This window comes from Spermophilus citellus, assembly GCF_964194105.1.
Source record: "Spermophilus citellus genome assembly, chromosome: 7".
NCBI lineage: Eukaryota > Metazoa > Chordata > Mammalia > Rodentia > Sciuridae > Spermophilus > Spermophilus citellus.
In genome coordinates, this window is record NC_138188.1 from 164,269,572 (window position 1) to 164,294,961 (window position 25,390).

Here is a 25,390-nt window from a genome sequence, read left to right on the forward strand (position 1 = left end):
TTATTGATGTTCAGAGAGTGGCACTTCTGGGGACAAGAGCAGGGTCAGGAGGACCCAGCCCCGACTGGGGAGGGTGGTGGCCTGGAGCAGGAAGTGGGGTGCACCAGCCAGCTCTCCCATGGGCGGGGCCGGAGAGCAGCCAGGGAGGGCGCAGGCCTCAGACTTGGGCTGGACAGGGAGGAAGGGCAGGAGCTGGTCCTTCTGTGTGAGCTCCTGCAGGCTGGGGTCAGGACACCGAGGTGGGGAGGAGGGACCTGAGCCCACTGGCCTGGGGACATGGCCGGTCAGCAGCAGGACCTCTGGCCCAAGGAGACACCACAGCAGGCCGGGTGGGAGCAGGTGGGGCGGCAGAGCAGGGACACGCAGGAGGCCGGGCGGCAGCAGCTGGGCTGGCAGGAGGAGGCACAGCAGGAGGAGACGGGCACGCAGCAGGCGGGTCTGCACACGGGGCGGCAGAGCAGGGACATGCAGGAGGAGGGTCTGTAGCAGCAGACGGGCTTGCAGCAGACGGGCACGCAGCAGAACGGCTGGCAGGGGGAGGAGCTGCAGCAGTCAGACTGGCAGCTAGACTGCTGGCAGCTAGACTGCTGGCAGCAGGAGGGGGTGCAAACTGATTGGCAGCAGGGTCTGGACACACAGCTCACTGGGGTGCAGAGGAGGGTCAGGCAGGGGGCTGGGGCGCAGCAGCTGGGCTGGCAGCAGTTGGGGGTGCAGCAGGGGGGCTCGCAGCAGCTCTCTGGGCAGTCGTCCACCTGCCAGGAGGACTCTGGGCAAGAGCTGGAGCAGACGGACATGGTGGAGGCGGCCTTGGTGGGTGTGATGGAGGAGGGTGGGTGTGTGTGTGGGTGAGTGTGTGTGGGGAGCTCTGGGCTGTGGGCCTTTATATGGGCCAGGCATGTGTTGTCCACGGGGCTCCAGGAGCTCCCCTTCCTGGTTGGTGTTGGGCGGCCCTGGGAGCCTCACCCACGCAGTTTGTTTACACAGGAGCCGCTCAGCCTGTGACAGGCATGGACATGGTGGAGCAGTGGTCAGGGGCCGTGTTCTTGGTCCTCTAAACAAAACATCAGGAACAAGGACCCTGGGGCCTGCCAGTGTGCAGGGTCTTCCACCCAGGGGATGGCGGGAGGGAGGTCCAGAGCCTACCCTGGCCTCAGGAACTGGACTTTGGCATGTGAGGCCCAGGGAGCTGGCCAGCAGTGGAGTCACTGCCACAGAAGGCTGGGTAGAGTCCAGGGCACGGAAGCGGGGATGGGCACAAGTGACCCCTCAAAGCAAGGCAGGGACTGGGACCCGAGGGAGACAGAGTCCTCCAGGAGACAGGCTTCAGGGAAGAGCATGGAGGAGGCGTGAAGACACCCGGAGCTGGACACACGCCTTGGGGTTTGGAAGCCGGGCCTTAAGGAGGACGAGCTGGAGGGCACTGCAGGCCTGGACAGGCTGGTGTCACAGAGGCCACAAGGGGGCCCTAGAGCTTCATGTCTGCTCAGATCTGGATGCCAACAGGACCCAGCCCAGTGCCAGAGGGGAAGTGACCAGAGTTCAGGGGACCACCACCCTTCAGAGAGCACAGCATGAAGGCCAGGGGTGCAGACAGGAGCAGTCCCAGGGAATGTGTGTGCAGACCACAGGAAGAGCCAGGACCCGGGGATGGCCCTGGGCTGGGCCCCCGCCTTGCTGTCCCTCAGCGCCCCCAGCCCATGTTGGTGGTGTGGGGTTCTGGGTTCTGACAGGCAGAGTCCTGGATGTGCCACCACAGGGCCAATCGGAGGCCGTCCAACACCCTGGGGCTTCCCGTCGCCCTCTGTGGACAGGCCCCTTCTGTGTCTTTCCCGGAGTGTGGCTGGACTGGACTTCAGCTTGTGGCCCACTGAATGCTGGCCCACGGGGCCTTGCTCTGCCCTTCTGCGCAACTGAGCCGGGGTCCACGAGCCGCTTCTTTCCCGGGCTCCAGTTCTGCAGTGCGGGGTCATCCCGCTGGTCCTCCGTGGCTGAAGGGCATGTCGATGGTCTCCCGTTGGTGAGGACTGTGCCCGGGCTCCTGGCGTCCACGCTGGAACACCTAGGCATGGAGTTGCTGGGCCCCTGCTCAGGGCCTTTCGGGGGCAGGAGGCCATGGCCTCGAGCTGAGTGCTGGGCCCCGTTGAAGAGCTCGGTCACAGCGCTGGTGACGTGGGGTGGCCGCAGCATCAGCATGTTCACTGTGCTCACTGGCCACTGTTCTCAGCGGCTGCAGCTCTGGACATCTGCAGAGTCCTGTACCTCCGCGTCCCACCAGCACTCGGGTCACAGGCTTGCTGTGGCTCGGCCGCCTCCCCTAGTGGCTGCGGTGTGCGAAGGTCCCATGTCCTCTGCTGCCCCTGCCTTTGCCCCGGGGGGGCTGGGGGGAGTATCCCTCTGAGTCTCCAGGCCTCTGATCACCGGCTGTTCTGGACGCCGCGTTTCCAAGGTTCTGTCTGTCCTTGGGTAGGCATGTGTGGGTCTGTGCCTTGTCTTCTGTCCGTCCACAGTGCATCTGGAAATGAGGGACGTCAGTGAACTCAGCTGCTCTCTTCACAGGTCAGCTCCTCAGCTGAGGGTGCCCAAGGCCGCAGACTCCCCTCTCTGGGTGCCTTGCTTCGCCCTGTCGTCAGACCGCAGGAGGCCTCCTCGGGGTTTCCCCTGCGGGTCTGTCCCTTCCCGGGCGTGACCACCGAGACCACTACTTGGTGATTCTTTTTTTTTCTACTTTGTGTTTTAGTGCAGTTCCATTCCCACATAAAGGTCCGAATCAGCTTCCTGGTCTGAGCCCAAACACGGCGGGGCCTGGAGGGCCACAGCCAGGCTGGGCACTGCCCCTGGACGCGGGCGCGTGCCCTTCACCGTCCTGGTCAGGTTCCCCCTCGGTGACCTCCTCGTCCTCGCTGGGCACAGGTCCCTTCAGACTTCTCCTCCACGGCCACATTTTGTCCCACTGTGCGCAGGACTCCTGATCCAGACCTCCGGTGCCACCTGTCCGTCGCCGACTTGCGGGAACACGATGCGTCCCAGATGTTCTGAGCCTGCGGCCTTCACGGCTCACCCGCGGGCTCCGGCCTTCTAGTGGGCCCTGGTTTCCCTGGGCATGGCCTCGCCCTGGGCCCAGCGGTGTTGGCCTCACTTCCTTCTCTCAGGCCCCTGGGAGGACTTCAGCTTGACCAGGGAGAGGAGTGGGAGGAGGACCCCGACTGGACCCCTGAGGGGGGACACACAGCCTGGGCCCTTGACTGTGGTGCTGGTGTCTCCTGGGCGCCTGATATAGGCTGGACAGGGACTGCTGTCCACTTCCAGCTCATGGAGAGCGCCTTAGACATCAGGAGGACCCCAGGACACAGGTCCTGCGGGGTGTCCCCCAGCGGGAAGGTTGTGGGGAAGGGTGTGAGCCTTGGAGAGTGCGGCCAGGCAGAGCCCCCGGGGGATAAGGGGGTGGACGGCAGCGACAGACCTCTCCCAGTGACGCAGGAAAAGCGGGGCTGCTGCCCTGCAACGTGCCATCTGGGCAAGGAATGCCCTCAGCTGCTCAGGGACAGGCGCCGGAGATGCACGGGGGACAGGGCCAGTCTGCGCCTCCCTGAGGTGTGGCCGAGGGCCGGCAGCAGGCTTCCTTGGTTGACAAGATTTTCTCTATGTTTTTTGATTCTTTTTTGTCTTGATTTTGGTACAGTTTCTTGACCCAAGACCCCACAGCCACTTGGGCTTTGCTTTTGAGTGGGTCGGAGGCTGCCCGAGCCGTGGGGCCAGCTGGACACAGGAGGGAGACGGGGAAGTTCTTGGCAGTGAGGTGGCTGGGCTGCTCCACACCCTCCACAGCTGGGAAGAGCAGGGCGCTTTCCTTGGAACTGTGGTCTGAGCTCTGTGGTCACGAGTGGCCGACAGAAGCAGTGGACAGATCGGGGTCAGGTGAAATGCGGTGACCTGACACTATTCCACTGTGTCCCTGCACAGCTCCCCAGGTCGGGAGGGTCTTCAGGACAGACTGACAGTCCTGAGTGCCTCTCCTGCCCTGGACTGAGGCTCTCAGGAGGCTGAAGCCCAACCTGGGTTGGTCCCTGGGTGAGAGGACAGGCCACCAGCCCGGCCAGAGCAGCACTCCTACTGGGCCACCAGTTTGAGGGTGGACTCTGCCCTGGCGTGGACAGGGCTCACAGACATGGGGTCGGCGAGGCGGGCAGAGCGCAGCGGGCACCCCAGCCATTGCGGCCGGCTGGGTCAACAACAGCAGCTGTGGAGCCACACAACATCCTCCTGGCTGGAAGGTTCCAGAACTGAAGCCCCAGAAGAAAACGTCTCCGTGTTTGAAGCCCCAGCACCGTCCCCTGGCGGCTGCTCTCAGGGAGCTGCTGGGTGGAGACCGACGGCCAGGGCTCCCTCCGGGGTTCCATCTTCCAAGCTCTGGCTCTGCATTTTGTCCATCGCCGGGTCCTCGCTTGACCCCTGCTCTCTCCGTCTCACCTCTGTCCCCTCCCTCCTTCATTCTTCCCTCATTCATTCCCTCCTCTTTCTGAATTTTTCCCCTTGTTGCCCCCCCTCCCCAGCTCAGTTCACGTATCATGGTCAATGCTCCTCTCCACCTGCTCTGTATTCGCTCCCTCTTCTCCGTGGTTAGCGGAGTCATGGGGCTCAGTGGTCACCTTTTAGCACATGTCGGTAATGCTCTTTCGTCCCCAAGGCCACTGGTGGTCTCCTCTCCTCTCTCTGGTGGTTGGACCTGGCAGTGGAGTCCCTCTGGCTGGTGTGTGGAAGCTGAGATTCACCCTCTCCCAGGACTTACTAGGAAGAGAAAAAGGCTCCCTGGTGATCCCTCCCCCCCCCCATAGATGTGCAAACACAGGCCTCGGACAGCTCGAGAGACAGGCCTCCAAAGCCGATGACCCCCAAGACTGAGTCCATGGACACTGAAGTGGAAGAAATCCAGCCCAGATAATTTAAAAAAATCAATTGTGGTAAACTGGTGATGAATTAATAGAGGATCTAAGGAATGGACTAAGGGGGAAATGCAGGACGTGAAGCACATTTCAACAGAGCGATTCTGAAAAGAAGCCAAAGAAGTCTTAAAAAGGAGACTCAATGAATCAAATAAAAATTCAGGTAAATCTGACTCCAGATGGCAGACTAGAGGGAGGCCATGGTTACTCCGTGGCTCGGGATTCAAGCAGTGGGAGCCCTACTCTCAATGAGGGGGGTGAAACTGGGTTTCCCTAAAATTCAGTATTGGACAGTCAGAGTGTCTCAGAGACGCAGAAAGCTGGGTGCATTAAACAAAGACGACTCCACGGGAGCCCAGCCGGCTGCACACTGGTGGCAGCACTGGCTCAGCACAGAGGGAGGGAGAAACCTGAGGGGCAGATGTATAGAGAAACACCTGAGGTCAGAAAAGCAGCCTGAACTCAGCTGAGCCAGAGACTGCACTGTGCAGTGGTGCCTGAAAAGTGCTCAGTTTCCCAACTGGCTGGTGGCGCCACCTTGAGGCGGCCGTGCTGCCGCTGCTGCTGCTGCTGCTGCTGCTGCTGCTGCTGCTGCTGCTGCTGGAGTCAGGTCCCAGCCAGCGCCTCCACACAGCCTAGGGCACACCTAGCAGAAGAGTGAAACAGGCACAGAGAGGACTGCACCCAGGGGAGTCCAAGTCAGAAAGTCAGAGGGGAGTCCAGCTTGCTTCCCTTTCAGTCTAGCAGTTTATGTGACCAGCTGAAGCAGGTCAGGAACCCAAACAGGCGGGTGTGACCACACTCAGGGATTAAGGCTGTGCTCACGGGCAGCAGAAGGTGTGGAGGATTGGCTCCTGGACCCCACGAGTGGAATTCTTGGGAAGCTCCTGGGATCCAGAGCCCAGACAGAACTTGGCAGCTGCCAGGCCCTAGGGGTGTGTTGCTCTAACATCTCCAGAGCAGTCACCACCCAGCCAAGCCCCCAGGGCCTGATTAGACCTAAGTCCCAGCCTCAGAAACTCCACTCAGAACTCTGCAGAAGCCCTGTCCTCAGAGTGCACTGATCTTACTGTGTAGACAAGACTCCAATTCACAGTTTCCCTCCCATTCCACCCTACTCTGGTGAGAAGAGAGCTGAGGGCGACTCCACTAGCTTCCGTTTAGGCCACTCCACTGCAGCTGTGTGCGTAACATTAAGGGGGTCAAGCCATCCATGATGTGGGTGAGGACCGTCTTCAGCACTGTAGCCCGTGACGGGTCGACCTGGCGTTGGGAACTTCCTGCGGCAGTCCCACCGGGTAAGGTCACCCAGATGAAGTGAACTTTCCCTCAGCCCGGCAGCACCAGAGATGGGCGTGGCCTGCAGGGAACTGAGCAGCTACCGGCCACCCCTCTGTCCTGTGTTGGTGAGGAACTTGCTCTAGAAAGCCTTTGGTGTGTTCCAATATAAATAGAGCAAACGTGGGCTTTCTCTGTTAGAAGCTGGACCTGTCTGGTCCCCTTGCCCGTCTCTGTCCCCACTTTGAAACACCTCTCTGTGTTCTGTGTTATTCCATTGCACTACTTTTCTTAGCTTTTATTTCTCCAAATGGAGACCCATTCCCTTGCCCGTGTGGGACAGGGCAATAAACAACCCAGGCCATAGCCCAAGAAGGAATGGGAAGAAGGACATTGGGCACAAGCATGACCATCCACTCGGGTCGGCTGTTCTACCGCCTCATTGGAGACGATCCCATCATTCTTCATTAAGAATCGTTTTTCTATTTTTTTTGTCTGTCTGTGCTCTTGCTGTGCTGATTGGTTTGTGGACACATACATATATTTGTTTGTTTGTTTCTCATTTTTAGCTTTTTTTAAAAAATGCAGTCGTTTTCCCCTGACTTGTCCTTCAAGGGTCAGGGTTCTGTTAGCTTGTTTGGGTTCTGTCATCTCCTCCCTCCTCTCTTCTCGTGCTAGCAGCCAATCCTCTGTTCCCCTCCCTTTACTGTGTCTTCCCACGTTTCTCCCCATCTCCATGACATCGCTGGCCCCTTCTCCCCTTGTTGCTCTGCGCCCATTCTGGCTGTTCCACTCTGTGTTCTGACCCTTCCCGGCACCTTTCCTGTCTCTTGATGACTCTCCTGTTGCCATGTTTTAGAGCTATTTGTTTGTGTAGCGCCTGCTGTTTGTTACTAGTGCTGTGGATGACACAGTTGACGCCTGCTGTTTACTGCATGCCATCTCTAGTTGCTGGTGAATTATGGTCTCTGCTCTTGGCAGCTGCTGACCTCACTATTCCTGTTGGTGTCTGTGGGTGGCAGAGTTGGCGGGTCTTTATTTTAATGCTGCTTCTTGTTTGTTTTGGTTGTTGCTATTGTTTTTTCTGTGAGGTGTGGGGAAGCTACAGGGACACGATAAGTTCACAAGGTACAGTCTGTCGCTGAACCTAACGCAGCTAAAGGCAGAGCGCCACGCTGCATGCACAGATCGGTGGCACTCAGCCTCCAGCTCAGATGCAAACCACAGAGAGATTAAAAACAAAACCATGACCATGACCCAAGCAGAAATGGCTGGGAGCAGGGGCCCTCAGGTCCCATCTCAGACATTTAGAGCTATAGTAAAAGCAGAGAGAACTTACAAAAAGGCTGTGGGTTCGCACCCAGGAGGGGCCTCAGGCTGGATCACTCCATGACACTTTGGCAAGAGAAGTCTGTTCCTTAGAAAGACCCACACTCGTAAGAGTGGAAGACAAATCCATCCCAGCAGATGGATCAAACCCAACACAGTAATATAAAAAAATAAGGTAACACGATGCCTCCTAAAGTACATAATCCACCAGCCACTGACTCCACAGATACAGGAATGGGTAAAATATCAGCCAAAGAATTCAAAAGAATGATTGTAAAATGATCCATGAGTTCCAAAAGAATACAGAAAACAACTGAATGAATCATGGACGCCAATACATGATACGGATGAGAAATTCAACAGGGAGAAAGAGATATTGAGAAAGAGTCAAACAGGAATCTCCAAAATGAAAGATACAATAAACCAAACAAAATGTTCAGATGAAATCTTTATAATAGTGCAGACCACGCTAAAGACAGAATCTCAGAGCTGGAAGACCAAGGAGCAAGTGTTGAACATTCAGACGGTTTTACAAAAAAGGAATGACAACGACCAGAATACACAAGAACTCTGGGACAATACTAGGAGACTAAATTTAATGATCCTTGGAATTGAAGCAGGTTCTGAGGTACAAGGTAGTGGAATGGAAAACCTATTTAGGGAAATAATAATAGAAAATTTTGCAAACCTTGAAAATGAGATGGACATCCAGATATACCCAGATACAGGAGACATTCAGAACCCCAAATAGAAAAGGTTTTAAAAAGAACATTTCCACAACACGTTATAATTAAAATGCTTAACACGACAGTAAGAATAGAATTTTTAAAGCCTCGGGAGAGAAAGGTCAGGTCACAGAGGCAGGCCAATCAGAATCACTTCAAACTGCTCGGCACAAACTCCAAAAGCCACGAGGGTTTAAAGTGTTCTAAGTCCTGAAAGAAAATTACTGTCCACCAAGATTGCTCTACCCAGCAAAGGTGCCCTTCAAAGTCAAAGAAGAAATAAAACTTTCCAGAATAAGCAGAAATGCAAAGAATCCATGACTACTAAGTCAGCACTACAGAAAACACTTAAAGAAATACTCCACACAGGGGCTGAGCAGGTGGCTCAGTGGTGAGCCCTTGCCACGCCTGAGGCACTGGGTTCGATCCCAGCACCACATAAAAGTAAACAAATAAAGATATTGTGTCAAAAAAAGAGTTTAAAAATTGTTTTAAAAAGAAATATTCCATACCGAAGAAATCAACAGCAAACCCCAGAGCTCCCAAATGAGCAGATCTTATTTGAAGAGGAGCTAAGCAAGTGAGAGACAAGACCCAATTAAAACATTAGAAATAAATCAAAATGGAGGAATCGATAAACATCTCCCTATGACAGCATGGAATGTAAGTGGTCTTCATTCCTGAATCAAAAGACACGGCTGTCAGGATGGATCAAAAACAAGCGCCAACTGTGTGCTATTTGAAGAGCCCACCTCACCTAGAGGGAGCCAGGCTGAAAGTGAGAGGGTGGGACTGACGTACCATGGGAACGGACTGCAACCCGGGCAGCTAGAGAGGAAAACCAGGTCACTTCCTCCCAGTAAAGGAACCAGTCATCAAAAGGTCATGATTATAGTAGATATTTATGCCCCACATATTGATGCACCTAATTCCATAAAACAGACACTACTGGAATTTAATCACCAGTTTTTCCCCAGTACAATGATACTAGGTGGTGTCAACACACCTCTCTCACCAACAGTTAGGTCGTCCAGACATGAACATAGGAAAGACTCTTTGGATGTACTATAAAGTAAATGGATATAACAAACACACACACACACACACACACACACACACACACACACACATATATATTTAATATATATTATTTAATTTAATACAATACACTTTTTTCTCAGTGGATCATCAAACCTTCTCCAAAATAGACTATATTGTGGGTCACAAAACAAATCTGAGCAAATGAAAAAAAGTTCATAAAATTCTTTGTATCTTATCAGAATGGAATGAAATCGGACATACACACAAAAACCCTGTAGAAATGATATGAACACATCGAGAATGAACAATACACTTTTGACTGATGAATGAGTGATAGAAGAAATCAGGGGGAAAATTCAAAAATTCTTAGACTCAAAGGAGAGTAATGATACGGCATACCAGGACATCTGCGGCCCTATGAAGGCAGTCGTAACAGGAAACTCTATAGCTATGTGTGCCTACATCAGAAAATCAGGAACTTCCAAATGAACAACCTGATGAGGCGTCTCAAAGCCCTAGAAAAAGAAGAACAAGCCAATTCCAAAACCAGTAGAAGTAAGAAACTCATTAAGATCCGTGTCAAGATCAATCAAATTGAGAATAAAAAATACAAAGGACCAACTAAATTAAGAGTTGGTTCTTTAGAAACATGAACAAGATCAATAAGCCCTTATCCAAACTAAACAAAGAGAGCGAGAGAAGATCCAAATTAATAAAATTGCAGATGAAAAAGGAGAAATCATCATAGACATCACAAAAATCCAGAAGATCATTAGGATTTTGAAAACTTATGCTTTGATCAAGTGGAAAACCTAGAAGAAATGAAGACACTTCTAGGCACAGATGACCTGCCAAGACTGAATCCGGAGGACATAGAAAACTTACACAGTCGGAGCCTGAAATGCATATTCTTGTCGAAAGCAAGCAGGAGTCGCTACTTTCTATCCAGCAAAGCAGATTTCAACCCACAGTTAATCATAAGAGACAAAGAAGGTCACTACATCCATCCATCACAAAGTCCATCACAAAGGCCCAGGGCAGCCAAAGCAATTCTGAACAGAACGAGCCATGCTGGAGGTGTCTCATGCCTGGTTTGAGTCATTCTGCAGAACCTCAGTGAAGAGCCCAGCTTGGTACGGGGATAACAACGGAAATGAGAGAAACTGAACAGAACCCAGAGACAACCCACACAGAGTCATCTGACCCCCAACAAAGGCTCCAAAACATGGTGGAGAAACAGCAGCCTTTTAAACAAATGGCGCTAGAAAAGCCAAGTATCTGTAGATAGAAATATGAAACCAGATCCCTGTCACCCTGCAGAAAAGCAAACTCAAAATAGATCAAAGTCTAGAAATTAGACGAGAAACTTTGCAACAACTAGAAGAAAACGTAGGTCAACACCACCACAGACAGCCCTAAGCAATGACTTCTCCATAGGACCCCATAGTACAGGAAATATCAAGGACTCATCAATGAGTGGCATCAGATTTAAAAGGTTCTGCACAGAAAAGAACACAAGAGCAAGAAGGGACAGCCCCCCCACGTGGGAGGGATCTCTGCCAGCTACTCCTCTGAACAACTAAGAAACACTTAAGGCCCCAAATAAAATAACCCAACCAATAAAGCCAGTGAACTAAGTAGACATTTCTCTCAAGAAGAAGTACAAACGGCCAATAGATACATGGAAAATGTTCAACATCATGAGCGATTAGGGAAATGCAAACCCAGACTACACTGAGATTCCATCTCAATCCAGTTAGAACGGCAGTTATCAAGGAAAGGATGGGGGAAGGTACATTTACACAGTTAGTGGACTGGAAATTAGTCTAACCACTATGGAAATTAGTATGGAAATCCCTCCACAATCAGGAATGGAACTACCATATGAGCTGGCTGTACCACTCGGTATTCATCCAAGAGTCAAAGTCCACACACTGGTGACACGGGCATGCCCATGTCCATAGCAGGAAAACTCACAAGAGCCAAGTCATGGCCATCAACAGGTGAATGGATGAAGAAGAAGTGGTATAAATACACATGGAGTTTCACTCAGCTGCAAAGAAGAGTGAAGTTTGGGTGTGTTGTTGCAGGAAATGGTGGGTGACCTCTGAAAATGAGTGCTGGGGTGCCCGCCTTTGTTTTCTGAAAGACATTGTGTAGGATGGCTGTTTTTCTTCTTTAAAAGGTCCAGGAGAATTAATGCACCAGTGGGCAATGTGGACCTGCAGACTTCTTTACTGGAATGATTTCAAACTGATACAGGACACCGAGGGCGTGAGAGAAGCCACAGACTGGGGGAGGGGGATGAGTCACAAACAATGAGCAATGAAGACTGCTGCCCCCAACACAGAGAGGACTCCTAGGATTCAACAGGAGAAGCGGATTGCCCAGCGGAAGACGGTGGAGGTAAAAAGCAGCTCACCACAGAAGATGTGCAAGGCAACGGAGCCCTGGAAATGTGTCCCCGCTGAGTGGCACTGGAACTGGGAGTGAAAGGAACAGTGAGACTCCCCCGCACAGCACCAAGACCCCAAGACCACCAAGACCCGCCAAGACCCCAAGATCACCAAGACCACCAAGACCACCAAGATCACCAAGACCACCAAGATCACCAAGACCACCAAGACCCCCAAGACCCACAAGACCACCAAGATCACCAAGACCACCAAGACCCGCCAAGACCCACCAAGACCCGCCAAGACCCCAAGATCACCAAGACCACCAAGACCACCAAGACCACCAAGATCACCAATATCACCAAGACCCACCAAGACCCCAAGATCACCAAGACCACCAAGACCACCAAGACCCGCCAAGACCACCAAGACCCGCCAAGACCCCAAGATCACCAAGACCACCAAGATCACCAAGACCACCAAGATCACCAAGACCCGCCAAGACCACCAAGACCCGCCAAGACCCCAAGATCACCAAGACCCCCAAGACCCCCAAGACCACCAAGATCACCAAGACCACCAAGACCCGCCAAGACCACCAAGACCCGCCAAGACCACCAAGACCCGCCAAGACCCCAAGATCACCAAGATCACCAAGACCACCAAGACCCCCAAGACCCCCAAGACCACCAAGACCACCAAGACCACCAAGACCCGCCAAGACCACCAAGACCCGCCAAGACCCCAAGATCACCAAGATCACCAAGATCACCAAGACCACCAAGACCCACCAAGACCACCAAGACCCGCCAAGACCACCAAGACCCGCCAAGACCCCAAGATCACCAAGATCACCAAGACCACCAAGATCACCAAGACCACCAAGACCCCCAAGACCCCCAAGACCCCCAAGACCACCAAGACCACCAAGACCACCAAGACCCGCCAAGACCACCAAGACCCGCCAAGACCCCAAGATCACCAAGATCACCAAGATCACCAAGACCACCAAGATCACCAAGACCACCAAGACCCGCCAAGACCACCAAGACCCGCCAAGACCCCAAGATCACCAAGATCACCAAGACCACCAAGATCACCAAGACCCCCAAGACCCCCAAGACCCCCAAGACCACCAAGACCACCAAGACCACCAAGACCCGCCAAGACCACCAAGACCCGCCAAGACCCCAAGATCACCAAGATCACCAAGACCACCAAGACCACCAAGACCCACCAAGACCCCAAGATCACCAAGACCACCAAGACCCGCCAAGACCCCAAGATCACCAAGACCACCAAGATCACCAAGATCACCAAGACCACCAAGACCACCAAGACCACCAAGACCTCCAAGATCACCAAGACCCCAAGATCACCAAGACCCCAAGACCACCAAGACCCCAAGATCACCAAGACCACCAAGACCTCCAAGACCTCCAAGATCACCAAGACCCCAAGATCACCAAGACCCCAAGACCACCAAGACCCCAAGATCACCAAGACCCCAAGACCACCAAGACCACCAAGACCTCCAAGACCCCAAGATCACCAAGACCCCAAGACCACCAAGACCCGCCAAGACCCCAAGATCACCAAGACCACCAAGACCACCAAGATCACCAAGATCACCAAGACCACCAAGACCCACCAAGACCCCAAGATCACCAAGATCGCCAAGACCACCAAGACCCGCCAAGACCCCCAAGACCCGCCAAGACCACCAAGACCACCAAGACCCCCAAGATCACCAAGACCCCAAAGATCACCAAGACCCCCAAGACCCCCAAGATCAACCAAGACCCACCAAGACCACCAAGACCCCCAAGATCACCAAGACCACCAAGACCCCCAAGATCACCAAGACCACCAAGACCCCCAAGACCCCCAAGACCACCAAGATCACCAAGACCACCAAGACCCGCCAAGACCCCAAGATCACCAAGACCACCAAGACCACCAAGATCACCAAGATCACCAAGACCACCAAGACCCACCAAGACCCCAAGATCACCAAGACCACCAAGACCACCAAGACCCGCCAAGACCACCAAGACCCGCCAAGACCCCAAGATCACCAAGACCACCAAGACCACCAAGATCACCAAGACCCACCAAGACCCCAAGATCACCAAGACCACCAAGACCACCAAGACCCGCCAAGACCCCAAGATCACCAAGACCACCAAGACCACCAAGACCCCAAGACCACCAAGACCACCAAGACCTCCAAGACCCCAAGATCACCAAGACCCCAAGACCACCAAGACCCGCCAAGACCCCAAGATCACCAAGACCACCAAGACCACCAAGATCACCAAGATCACCAAGACCACCAAGACCCACCAAGACCCCAAGATCACCAAGATCACCAAGAACACCAAGACCCGCCAAGACCACCAAGACCCGCCAAGACCCCCAAGATCACCAAGATCACCAAGACCACCAAGACCCCCAAGATCACCAAGACCCCAAAGATCACCAAGACCACCAAGACCCCCAAGACCCCCAAGATCAACCAAGACCCACCAAGACCACCAAGATCACCAAGACCACCAAGACCCCCAAGATCACCAAGACCCCAAGACCACCAAGACCCCAAGACCACCAAGACCTCCAAGATCACCAAGACCACCAAGACCCCAAGACCACCAAGACCTCCAAGACCACCAAGACCCCAAGACCACCAAGACCCACCAAGACCACCAAGACCACCAAGATCACCAAGATCACCAAGACCCACCAAGACCCCAAGATCACCAAGACCACCAAGACCACCAAGACCACGAAGGCCCACCAAGACCACCAAGACCACCAAGATCACCAAGATCACCAAGACCACCAAGACCCGCCAAGACCCACCAAGACCACCAAGACCACCAAGATCACCAAGATCACCAAGACCCGCCAAGACCCACCAAGACCACCAAGATCACCAAGATCACCAAGACCAACAAGACCCACCAAGACCCCAAGACCACCAAGACCCACCAAGACCACCAAGACCACCAAGATCACCAAGATCACCAAGACCAACAAGACCCACCAAGACCCCAAGACCACCAAGACCCACCAAGACCACCAAGACCACCAGGATCACCAAGATCACCAAGACCAACAAGACCCACCAAGACCCCAAGATCACCAAGACCACCAAGACCACCAAGACCCGCCAAGACCACCAAGACCACCAAGACCACCAAGACCCGCCAAGACCCCAAGATCACCAAGATCACCATGACCACTAAGACCCGCAAGACCACCAAGATCACCAAGACCACCAAGACCCACCAAGACCCACCAAGACCACCAAGACCACCAAGATCACCAAGATCACCAAGACCAACAAGACCCACCAAGACCCCAAGATCACCAAGACCTCCAAGACCACCAAGACCCGCCAAGACCACCAAGACCACCAAGACCACCAAGACCCGCCAAGACCCCAAGATCACCATGACCACTAAGACCCGCAAGACCACCAAGACCTCCAAGATCACCAAGACCCCCAAGACCACCAAGACCCCCAAGATCACCAAGACCCCAAGACCACCAAGACCACCAAGACCCCCAAGACCCCCAAGATCAACCAAGACCCACCAAGACCACCAAGACCCCCAAGATCACCAAGACCCCAAAGATCACCAAGACCACCAAGACCCCCAAGACCTACCAAGACCCCCAAGACCCCCAAGACCACCAAGACCCGCCAAGACCCGCCAAGGCTCACCAAGACCTGCCAAGACCACCAAGACCACCAAGACCCCCAAGACCCCAAGATCAACCAAGACCCACCAAGACCACCAAAGATCACCAAGACCCACCAAGACCCACAAAGACTCACCAAAACCCACCAAGACCCCCAAGACCACAAAGACCCCAGAATGTCGGCCCCAAGAGTCAGCACAGGTGTGGAGCCGCGAGGGTGTGGAGCCACGAGGGTGTGGAGCCGAGCGGGTGTGGAGCCGCGGGGACTCTCGTTGCCTGCTGGAGGGGAGGCGAATGGCACGAGCACCGTGAGAGAGGCCTGGTGGCCTCTGATGGGCCACGCGCTCTCACAGTCCATCGGCGGCGCCCCGTGGTTCCTGGCCTAAGCTCATCCTCTGACCTCAAAGATCTGGACTGCGGGCTGCTCGGCTCCTGGCCGATGGGGCCTCAGTTTCTGCTTCTCTCCCCCACGTCCCCTGGGGGCCCCCTTCCTCCGCGCTGCCTGCCTGGTGATGGCTGGGGTCAGCTCAGCGCGGGGTCTCACTTTGCAGGGGAAGGGACACTTGGGTCCCTGTGAAGCTCCTGGAGTTTTGCTCTGAGGTGGGGTGGAGCTCCTTGGGAAGACAGCTTCTGAGGCTCCACAAAGCTTGGCCAGGCAGGACCAGACAGGGTCCCTGCGGGTTAATGTCACCCCCACTGTGGGGACGCTCTCCTGAGAAGTCTGCAGTGTGCTCGACCCAGCAGGACACAGCAAACACTACTCCCGGCCCAGGCCCAAGCCTGTTTGCTGGACACTGGACAGAACCTGCAGAGCTGGGGGACTCTCCCAGGAGAGATTTCCCCTCTGGAGACAGGGCTCCCACCAGAGATGCACCCAGGGGACATAGCCACTGGCCCTTGGGGTCTCCAGGCCAAGTCCTCACTCCTAGGAATGCTCCTACTCCGCTCCCACCCTGTGTCCCCACAATCATGGGAGAAAGGAGAATCACGTGATCAGGGGGACTTTATTGAGCCTTGAGAGGGGCTGACAGATAGAAGATGAGGCAGGTGACCCAGAGCAGAGAAACTAGAGGGACACACAGGGGACTGAAGGTGGTGGGCTGCTGGGAGGTCAGGTTAGCATAGTGGGCACATGAGAGAGCCATTGGGGAGCACAGGAGCCAACTGGGGGTGGTGAATGGCCAGCAAGGGGGAGGAGCCTAGCCCACTGGCCCTGGGGACGTGGCCAGTCAGCAGCAGGACCTCTGGCCCAAGGAGACACCACAGCAGGCCGGGCGGGAGCAGGTGGGGCGGCAGAGCAGGGACACGCAGGAGGCCGGGCGGCAGCAGCTGGGCTGGCAGGAGGAGGCACAGCAGGAGGAGACGGGCACGCAGCAGGCGGGCCTGCACACGGGGCGGCAGAGCAGGGACACGCAGGAGGAGGGTCTGTAGCAGCAGACGGGCTTGCAGCAGACGGGCACGCAGCAGGACGGCTGGCAGGGGGAGGAGCTGCAGCAGTCAGACTGGCAGCTAGACTGCTGGCAGCAGGAGGAGGAGGCTCCAGAGCAGACGGGCACACAGCACACGGGCTTGCAGCACACGGGCTTGCAGCAGAGGGGCTTGCAGCAGAGGGACACACAGCAGGACTGCTGGCAGGGGGAGGATGAGCAGCAAGAGGGCTCACAGCAGGACTGCTGGCAGGGGGAAGAGGAGCAGCAAGAGGACTCACAGCTAGACTGCTGGCAGCAGGAGGAGGAAGCCTCAGAACAGATAGGAACACAGCACACAGGCTTGCAGCAGACTGGCTTGCAGCACACAGGCTTGCAGCAGAGGGACACACAGCAGGACGGCTGGCAGGGGGAGCAGCTGCAGCAATCAGACTGGCAGCTAGACTGCTGGCAGCAGGAGGGGGTGCAGGAGCTGGTGCAGACTGATTGGCAGCAGGGGCTGGACACACAGCTCACTGGGGTGCAGAGGAGGGACAGGCAGGGGGCTGGGGCACAGCAGCTGGGCTGGCAGCAGCTGGGGGTGCAGCAGGGGGGCTCGCAGCAGCTCTCTGGGCAGTCATCCACCTGCCAGGAGGACTCTGGGCAAGAGCTGGAGCAGACGGACATGGTGGAGGCGGCCATGGTGGGTGTGCTGGAGGAGGGTGGGTGGGTGTGTGGGTGAGTGTGGGTGTGTGTGGAGAGCTCTGGGCTCTGGCTTTTATACCTGCCCGGTCCCTGTGGTCCCCAGCCCACAGCCTCTCCTTCCGTGTTGCTGGGCCGGCTCCTGGCCGTCATCGGGGATGCTTGTTTACCTGGGAGGCTGTCCAGCTCGTTAATGTCCTGCCAGCGTCGGGGCCCCTGGAGCGGGAGTGGGTTCCGGGAGCAGTGAGTGCTGGGGTGTTGTGTGTGGGAGGAGCCTGGACACCCTGGGCTGCTGGGGCACCCTCCAGCCACTGGAGAGCAGCCTCAGGGCCTCATCTCCCTTGGAGGGAATCCTGGGCAAAGAGGTGTCACCTGAGGCTCACACCCCTCCCCAGGCCCCGTCACCACTGCAGGACGCTTGGCACCTGTACTAAGCACCCAGTCCAGGGCACCTGGTGCCCTGCCTGGGCCTCATGGCTGCGTGGAGCTGGACAGCCTGAGCCTGCCCTGAGCCCTGCGCAGGTCCTCATCACCTCCACCTCTCCCTGCCTCCTCCCTGTGGCCCTGTCCACCCCATCCCTGTGCCTGGGGGCAGCAGGCCTCCATCCTCAGGCCAGGATGGTGGTCTGTGCCCTCCCCGCTGGGGCACCAGGCAGCCTCCTGGGCTGCGGGTCCAGGTTCTGAACCTGCAGAGCCAGGAATGCCCGTTGGCCTTAGCCCTCCTTGGGTCGCCTCTCCATTTGCCCTGCCGCCTGCTGTCCTGGGCACCTGCTTTTCCTACCAACCCCCTGTGGCCCAGTTTCACACTTTTCCTCAGACCATATAAAATGCTCCGAGTTCTGCTTCTTCATGTGGGGAGTGGGCTCTTATCAGACTGACCATCTGTCTGAGAAAAATGAGGAACCCGGTTAACAAATGCAATCTCCACTGGAGGGCCAGAGGACGCACCAGGAGCTGAGCCTGAGGGACCAAGTTCCCATCACCCATCACAGGGGACACAGCAGGGACCACTACTTTCTTGGATTTTCTTCCTGAGGCATTTGCAGTTCACAGGTCACAGTCGAGAGGTTGGGAAAGTGGAGAGAGATTTCAGTGGTCTTGGGGACTGACCACCAACATAAGTGAAGCCAAGTCAGCTCACAAGCTGAGAGGGGAAGGGACTCTGGCCAGGCACTCAGGCATTTGTGGCAAACACTGGGTCTAAGCGAGGCTGCTCCCTAGCAGAAGCAGAAGTAAGACCGGCCCCACCTGAACCAGCTCAGACTGAACTCAGGTGTTCTACCGGAGCCAACAGGTGTCAGAGCGAAGGTCAGCCCACTGCGAGACAGGGGCTTCATGAAGAAGAAAATGACCTTAACTCACAACGTCTTACTTTTATTCAAAAACTATCAGGCCTACCAATCAACAAGATCAATTGACCAAAGAACCAAGAAGAAAAGTGAAAACCAAACAGACCAAGAGGAAAAACAAAGACCAAACAGACCAAGAGGAAAAACAAAGACCAAACAGACCAAGAGGAGAAACAAAGACCAAACAGACCAAGAGGAGAAACAAAGACCACACAGACCAAGAGGAGAAACAAAGACCAAACAGACCAAGAGGAGAAACAAAGACCACACACACCAAGAGGAGAAACAAAGACCAAACAGACCAAGAGGAGAAACAAAGACCAAACAGACCAAGAGGAGAAACAAAGACCAAACAGACCAAGAGGACAAACAAAGACCAAACAGACCAAGAGGAGAAACAAAGACCACACAGACCAAGAGGAGAAACAAAGACCACACACACCAAGAGGAGAAACAAAGACCAAACAGACCAAGAGGAGAAACAAACACCAAACAGACCAAGAGGACAAACAAAGACCAAACAGACCAAGAGGAGAAACAAAGACCAAACAGACCAAGAGCACAAACAAAGACCAAACAGACCAAGAGGAGAAACAAAGACCACACAGACCAAGAGGAGAAACAAAGACCAAACAGACCAAGAGGAGAAACAAAGACCACACAGACCAAGAGGAGAAACAAAGACCAAACAGACCAAGAGGAGAAACAAAGACCCAAGAGACCAAGAGGAGAAACAAAGACCAAACAGACCAAGAGGAGAAACGAAGACCAAACAGACCAAGAGGAGAAACAAAGACCAAACAGACCAAGAGGAGAAACAAAGACCAAACAGACCAAGAGGAGAAACAAACACCACACAGACCAAGAGGAGAAACAAACACCAAACAGACCAAGAGGAGAAACGAAGACCACACAGACCAAGAGGAGAAACAAAGACCAAACAGACCAAGAGGAGAAACAAAGACCCAAGAGACCAAGAGGAGAAACAAAGACCAAACAGACCAAGAGGAGAAACAAAGACCAAACAGACCAAGAGGAGAAACAAAGACCAAACAGACCAAGAGGAGAAACAAAGACCACACAGACCAAGAGGAGAAACAAAGACCACACAGACCAAGAGGAGAAACAAAGACCACACAGACCAAGAGGAGAAACAAAGACCACACAGACCAAGAGGAGAAAAAAAGACCAAACAGACCAAGAGGAGAAACAAAGACCCAAGAGACCAAGAGGAGAAACAAAGACCAAACAGACCAAGAGGAGAAACAAAGACCACACAGACCAAGAGGAGAAACAAAGACCAAACAGACCAAGAGGAGAAACAAAGACCAAACAGACCAAGAGGAGAAACGAAGACCACACAGACCAAGAGGAGAAACAAAGACCACACAGACCAAGAGGAGAAACAAAGACCAAACAGACCAAGAGGAGAAACAAAGACCCAAGAGACCAAGAGGAGAAACAAAGACCAAACAGACCAAGAGGAGAAACAAAGACCACACAGACCAAGAGGAGAAACAAAGACCAAACAGACCAAGAGGAGAAACAAAGACCAAACAGACCAAGAGGAGAAACGAAGACCACACAGACCAAGAGGAGAAACAAAGACCACACAGACCAAGAGGAGAAACGAAGACCAAACAGACCAAGAGGAGAAACAAAGACCAAACAGACCAAGAGGAAAAACAAAGACCAAACAGAGAAACAAAGACCAAACAGACCAAGAGGAGAAACAAAGACCAAACAGACCAAGAGGAGAAACAAAGACCAAACAGACCAAGAGGAGAAACAAAGACCACACAGACCAAGAGGAGAAACGAAGACCAAACAGACCAAGAGGAGAAACAAAGACCAAACAGACCAAGAGGAGAAACGAAGACCAAACAGACCAAGAGGAGAAACAAAGACCACACAGACCAAGAGGAGAAACGAAGACCAAACAGACCAAGAGGAGAAACAAAGACCAAACAGACCAAGAGGAAAAACAAAGACCAAACAGAGAAACAAAGACCAAACAGACCAAGAGGAGAAACAAAGACCAAACAGACCAAGAGGAGAAACAAAGACCACACAGACCAAGAGGAGAAACAAAGACCACACAGACCAAGAGGAGAAACGAAGACCAAACAGACCAAGAGGAGAAACAAAGACCACACAGACCAAGAGGAGAAACGAAGACCAAACAGACCAAGAGGAGAAACAAAGACCAAACAGACCAAGAGGAAAAACAAAGACCAAACAGAGAAACAAAGACCAAACAGACCAAGAGGAGAAACAAAGACCAAACAGACCAAGAGGAGAAACAAAGACCACACAGACCAAGAGGAGAAACAAAGACCACACAGACCAAGAGGAGAAACAAAGACCAAACAGACCAAGAGGAGAAACGAAGACCAAACAGACCAAGAGGAGAAACAAAGACCAAACAGACCAAGAGGAGAAACGAAGACCACACAGACCAAGAGGAGAAACAAAGACCAAACAGACCAAGAGGAGAAACGAAGACCAAACAGACCAAGAGGAGAAACAAAGACCACACAGACCAAGAGGAGGAACAAAGACCAAACAGACCAAGAGGAGAAACAAAGACCAAACAGACCGAGAGGAGAAACAAAGACCACACAGACCGAGAGGAGAAACGAAGACAACACAGACCAAGAGGAGAAACGAAGACCAAAAAGACCAAGAGGAGAAACGAAGACCACACAGACCGAGAGGAGAAACGAAGACCACACAGACCGAGAGGAGAAACAAAGACCACACAGACCGAGAGGAGAAACAAAGACCCAAGAGACCAAGAGGAGAAACAAAGACCACACAGACCAAGAGGAGAAACAAAGACCAAACAGACCGAGAGGAGAAACGAAGACCACACAGACCGAGAGGAGAAACGAAGACCAAACAGACTGAGAGGAGAAACAAAGACCAAACAGACCGAGAGGAGAAACAAAGACCAAACAGACAAGGAGGAGAAACGAAGACCACACAGGTCCACAGGTGCTCCAGAGATCTGAAGGTCAATCATGGGCTTAAAGTAACTCTGACGATTTTTTTTAAGACAATGGGGGAAAGATGGAGAATTTCAGTGGCAGAATTCTACAAAGGAATCCAACATGAGTTTATGGATGAAGAACACAGTAACTGCATTGAGAAATTGGTAGTTTAATACCATATTAGACAAAGACAAAGAGAAGTTTAGAGAATGAGGGAGATGAAGAAACCAAAATGGAGTCACCAAAAAAAGATAAAAATAGAGAAACAAACATACAGGACTCAGTAGAAAAAATAGGTTTATCCTACAAGGAGAGAAGAGTGAGTCGAGGTAGTGAAGTACTGTCAGAACTTTAATTGATGAAAGCTATTAACCATAGATTAAAAACACACTGAGAATCCTAAGCAAGGCAGGGTACATAGAACTACCCCTGCCCCTGCTGGTGCTGAAATGTAAAGACAGAAAAATTTCAGAGGTCAGGGAGAAGGAGAGACAAAGTAACTTTAAAGAAGTAACAACGAGACTGACAGATGACTTCTAGTGGGCATGCTGGAGTCCAGAAGACACTGGAACTGTGCCTCTGTCACCTGAAGTCAGCCACAAGCTCAAGGTCTACACCTGCTGACAAGGTCCTCACAGATGAGGACAGCCCCAGGTGGTGGACACCCAGAGCGTGTGCCGACAGCAGCATCAAAGCTGGTGAAAATACGTAAAGAAGTTTTCAGGTAGAAAGAAAATGATGAAAAGCAAGGAAATTGGTAGAGAAGAGGGGCCACAGAGGACAGGCACGTGCGGGTGAGTACAAATGAACGTGACGCTGTGAATGTCTTACGAGTCTGTCAACATTTACAGAAATGAAGTACTCGGGAACAGGTCACAGATTCAGAGGAGAGCTCCATGCGGTTACAGGTTCTCGGTGCACCTGGAGCTGGTTCATAAGATCAGATCCTAGAGTTCCAACGTCACAGATTCCTGGTTAACTACACAGACGACAGAAGAAAATATGACCAAGCGGCAAGTGGGTGAACATGGTGGGTGAACGGCAGCTGCCCCAAATTCAGGTCCACCCAGGACCTCACAGTGTGACCTTATTTGGAAGAAGGGTCCTTGCAGATGCAGTGGGTAAAGAGGAAGTCACATTGGGTCAGAGCCATAACTACAATGGTTAGTGTCTCTACAGGAGGACGTCGAAGGAAGCCCCGACGCATGGTAGGAGGCATGACGTGGGCAGAGACTAAGGGAGCAGCCACAGGCCAAGGGCCAGGGTTTGTCGGGAGCCCCGAGACGCTCCAAGAGGCAAGGAAGGGCTCTCCCCCAGAGCTCAGAGAAGCCTGTCCCTGCTGTCACTGTGCCTTCAGGGCTTAGTCTCTGGAACTACAGGAGCGTGAATCTCTGCCGTATCAATCGCTGTCCTGTGGTGTGTTGTTGGGGCCGCCCAAGGGACTATTAAAATGGAGGCAAATGAGGAAAGGCATTTCAGTGCATCAACCAAAACACTCAAACAAGGGATGAGGGGGTCAACTATTTGTCCTGAACAAAAACCGTCAGATGCAGGCACTGGCTCCAATGTGCTCCCGAAGCCCACCCCCTCAAAAGCTCTTCATAGAGACGCACGGTCACTAGGTGACCCAGGTGTGCAGAGCTGGCCGCTGAGGTCAGACGCAATAGTCACTAGGTGACCAGGTGTGCAGAGCTGGCCGCTGAGGTCAGACGCACAGTCACTAGGTGACCCAGGTGTGCAGAGCTGGCTGCTGGGATCAGACGCAACAGTCACTAGGTGACCCAGGTGTGCAGATCTGGCCGCTGGGGTCAGATGCAGTAGTCACTAGGTGACCCAGGTGTGCAGAGCTGGCCGCTGGGGTCAGACGCAACAGAATCTAGGTGACCCAGGTGTGCAGAGCTGGCTGCTGAGGTCAGACGCACAGTCACTAGGTGACCCAGGTGTGCAGAGCTGGCTGCTGAGGTCAGACGCACAGTCACTAGGTGACCCAGGTGTGCAGAGCTGGCCGCTGAGGTCAGACGCACAGTCACTAGGTGACCTAGGTGTGCAGAGCTGGCTGCTGAGGTCAGACGCACAGTCACTAGGTGACCAGGTGTGCAGAGCTGGCCGCTGAGGTCAGACGCACAGTCACTAGGTGACCCAGGTGTGCAGAGCTGGCTGCTGAGGTCAGACGCACAGTCACTAGGTCACCCAGGTGTGCAGATCTGTCTGCTGAGGTCAGACTTTCAGTCACTAGGTGACCCAGGTGTGCAGATCTGGCTGCTGAGGTCAGACGCACAGTCACTAGGTGACCCAGGTGTGCAGAGCTGGCCGCTGAGGTCAGATGCAGCAGTCATTAGGTGACCCAGGTGTGCAGATCTGGCTGCTGAGGTCAGACGCACAGTCACTAGGTGACCCAGGTGTGCAGAGCTGGCTGCTGAGGTCAGACACACAGTCACTAGGTGACCTAGGTGTGCAGATCTGGCCGCTGAGGTCAGATGCAGCAGTCATTAGGTGACCAGGTGTGCAGATCTGGCTGCTGAGGTCAGACGCACAGTCACTAGGTGACCCAGGTGTGCAGAGCTGGCTGCTGAGGTCAGACACACAGTCACTAGGTGACCTAGGTGTGCAGATCTGGCCGCTGAGGTCAGATGCAGCAGTCATTAGGTGACCCAGGTGTGCAGAGCTGGCCGCTGGGGTCAGATGCAGTAGTCACTAGGTGACCCAGGTGTGCAGAGCTGGCCACTGGGGTCAGATGCAGCAGTCACTAGGTGACCCAGGTGTGCAGAGCTGGCTGCTGGGGTCAGATGCAGCAGTCACTAGGTGACCCAGGTGTGCAGAGCTGGCCGCTGGGGTCAGACGCACAGTCACTAGGTGACCCAGGTGTGCAGATCTGGCCGCTGGGGTCAGATGCAGTAGTCACTAGGTGACCCAGGTGTGCAGATCTGGCCGCTGGGGTCAGATGCAGTAGTCACTAGGTGACCCAGGTGTGCAGATCTGGCCGCTGGGGTCAGGCGCAACAGTCTCTAGGTGACCCATGTGTGCAGAGCTGGCCGCTGGGGTCAGACGCACAGTCTCTAGGTGACCCAGGTGTGCAGAGCTGGCCGCTGGGGTCAGACGCATGGTCTCTAGGTGACCCAGGTGTGCAGAGCTGGCCGCTGGGGTCAGACGCACAGTCTCTAGGTGACCCATGTGTGCTGAGCTGGCTGCTGGGGTCAGACGCATGGTCTCTAGGTGACCCAGGTGTGCAGAGCTGGCCGCTGGGGTCAGACGCATGGTCTCTAGGTGACCCAGGTGTGCAGAGCTGGCCGCTGGGGTCCGTTCTGCACCTCAGTGTTTGCTCCTGTGTCCAGCCATTCACCTCTTTGGATGCCATCTGTGCTCTTCTTTCATGGGGTCTTTTCACATCATTTGTCATCTGGCCTCTGTCTCAGCTGTGACCAAAATAGCTGAACAACTTAGAGGAGGAAATGTTTGCTGGGGCTCATGGATTCAGAGGTCTCCACTGCTCTGGACCCAAGGTGAGGGAGTGGACCAAGGGTGA

The 25,390-nt window shown here is 53.9% G+C and overlaps 3 protein-coding genes across 3 annotated transcripts in view; all 3 read right to left on the reverse strand.

The window, feature by feature from the left end:
• The window catches only part of TSPEAR (thrombospondin type laminin G domain and EAR repeats), a gene marked incomplete at both ends in the record, with an annotated part of 172,471 nt that overhangs the window by 38,631 nt on the left and 108,450 nt on the right, over positions 1-25,390 (reverse strand). The gene's annotated exons all lie outside the window — the stretch shown is intronic.
• On the reverse strand, positions 285-2,193 carry LOC308652736 (uncharacterized protein; the record flags this gene model as incomplete). The annotated part of the gene is made up of 2 exons (XM_081300756.1): positions 285-806; positions 1,894-2,193. 2 exons carry the CDS (start codon positions 2,191-2,193, stop codon positions 285-287), a joined length of 822 nt encoding a protein of 273 aa, XP_081156882.1.
• LOC308653092 (uncharacterized protein) lies at positions 16,647-17,525 on the reverse strand (the record flags this gene model as incomplete). Its single annotated transcript, XM_081301500.1, has 2 exons — positions 16,647-17,042; positions 17,214-17,525. 2 exons carry the CDS (start codon positions 17,523-17,525, stop codon positions 16,647-16,649), a joined length of 708 nt encoding a protein of 235 aa, XP_081157626.1.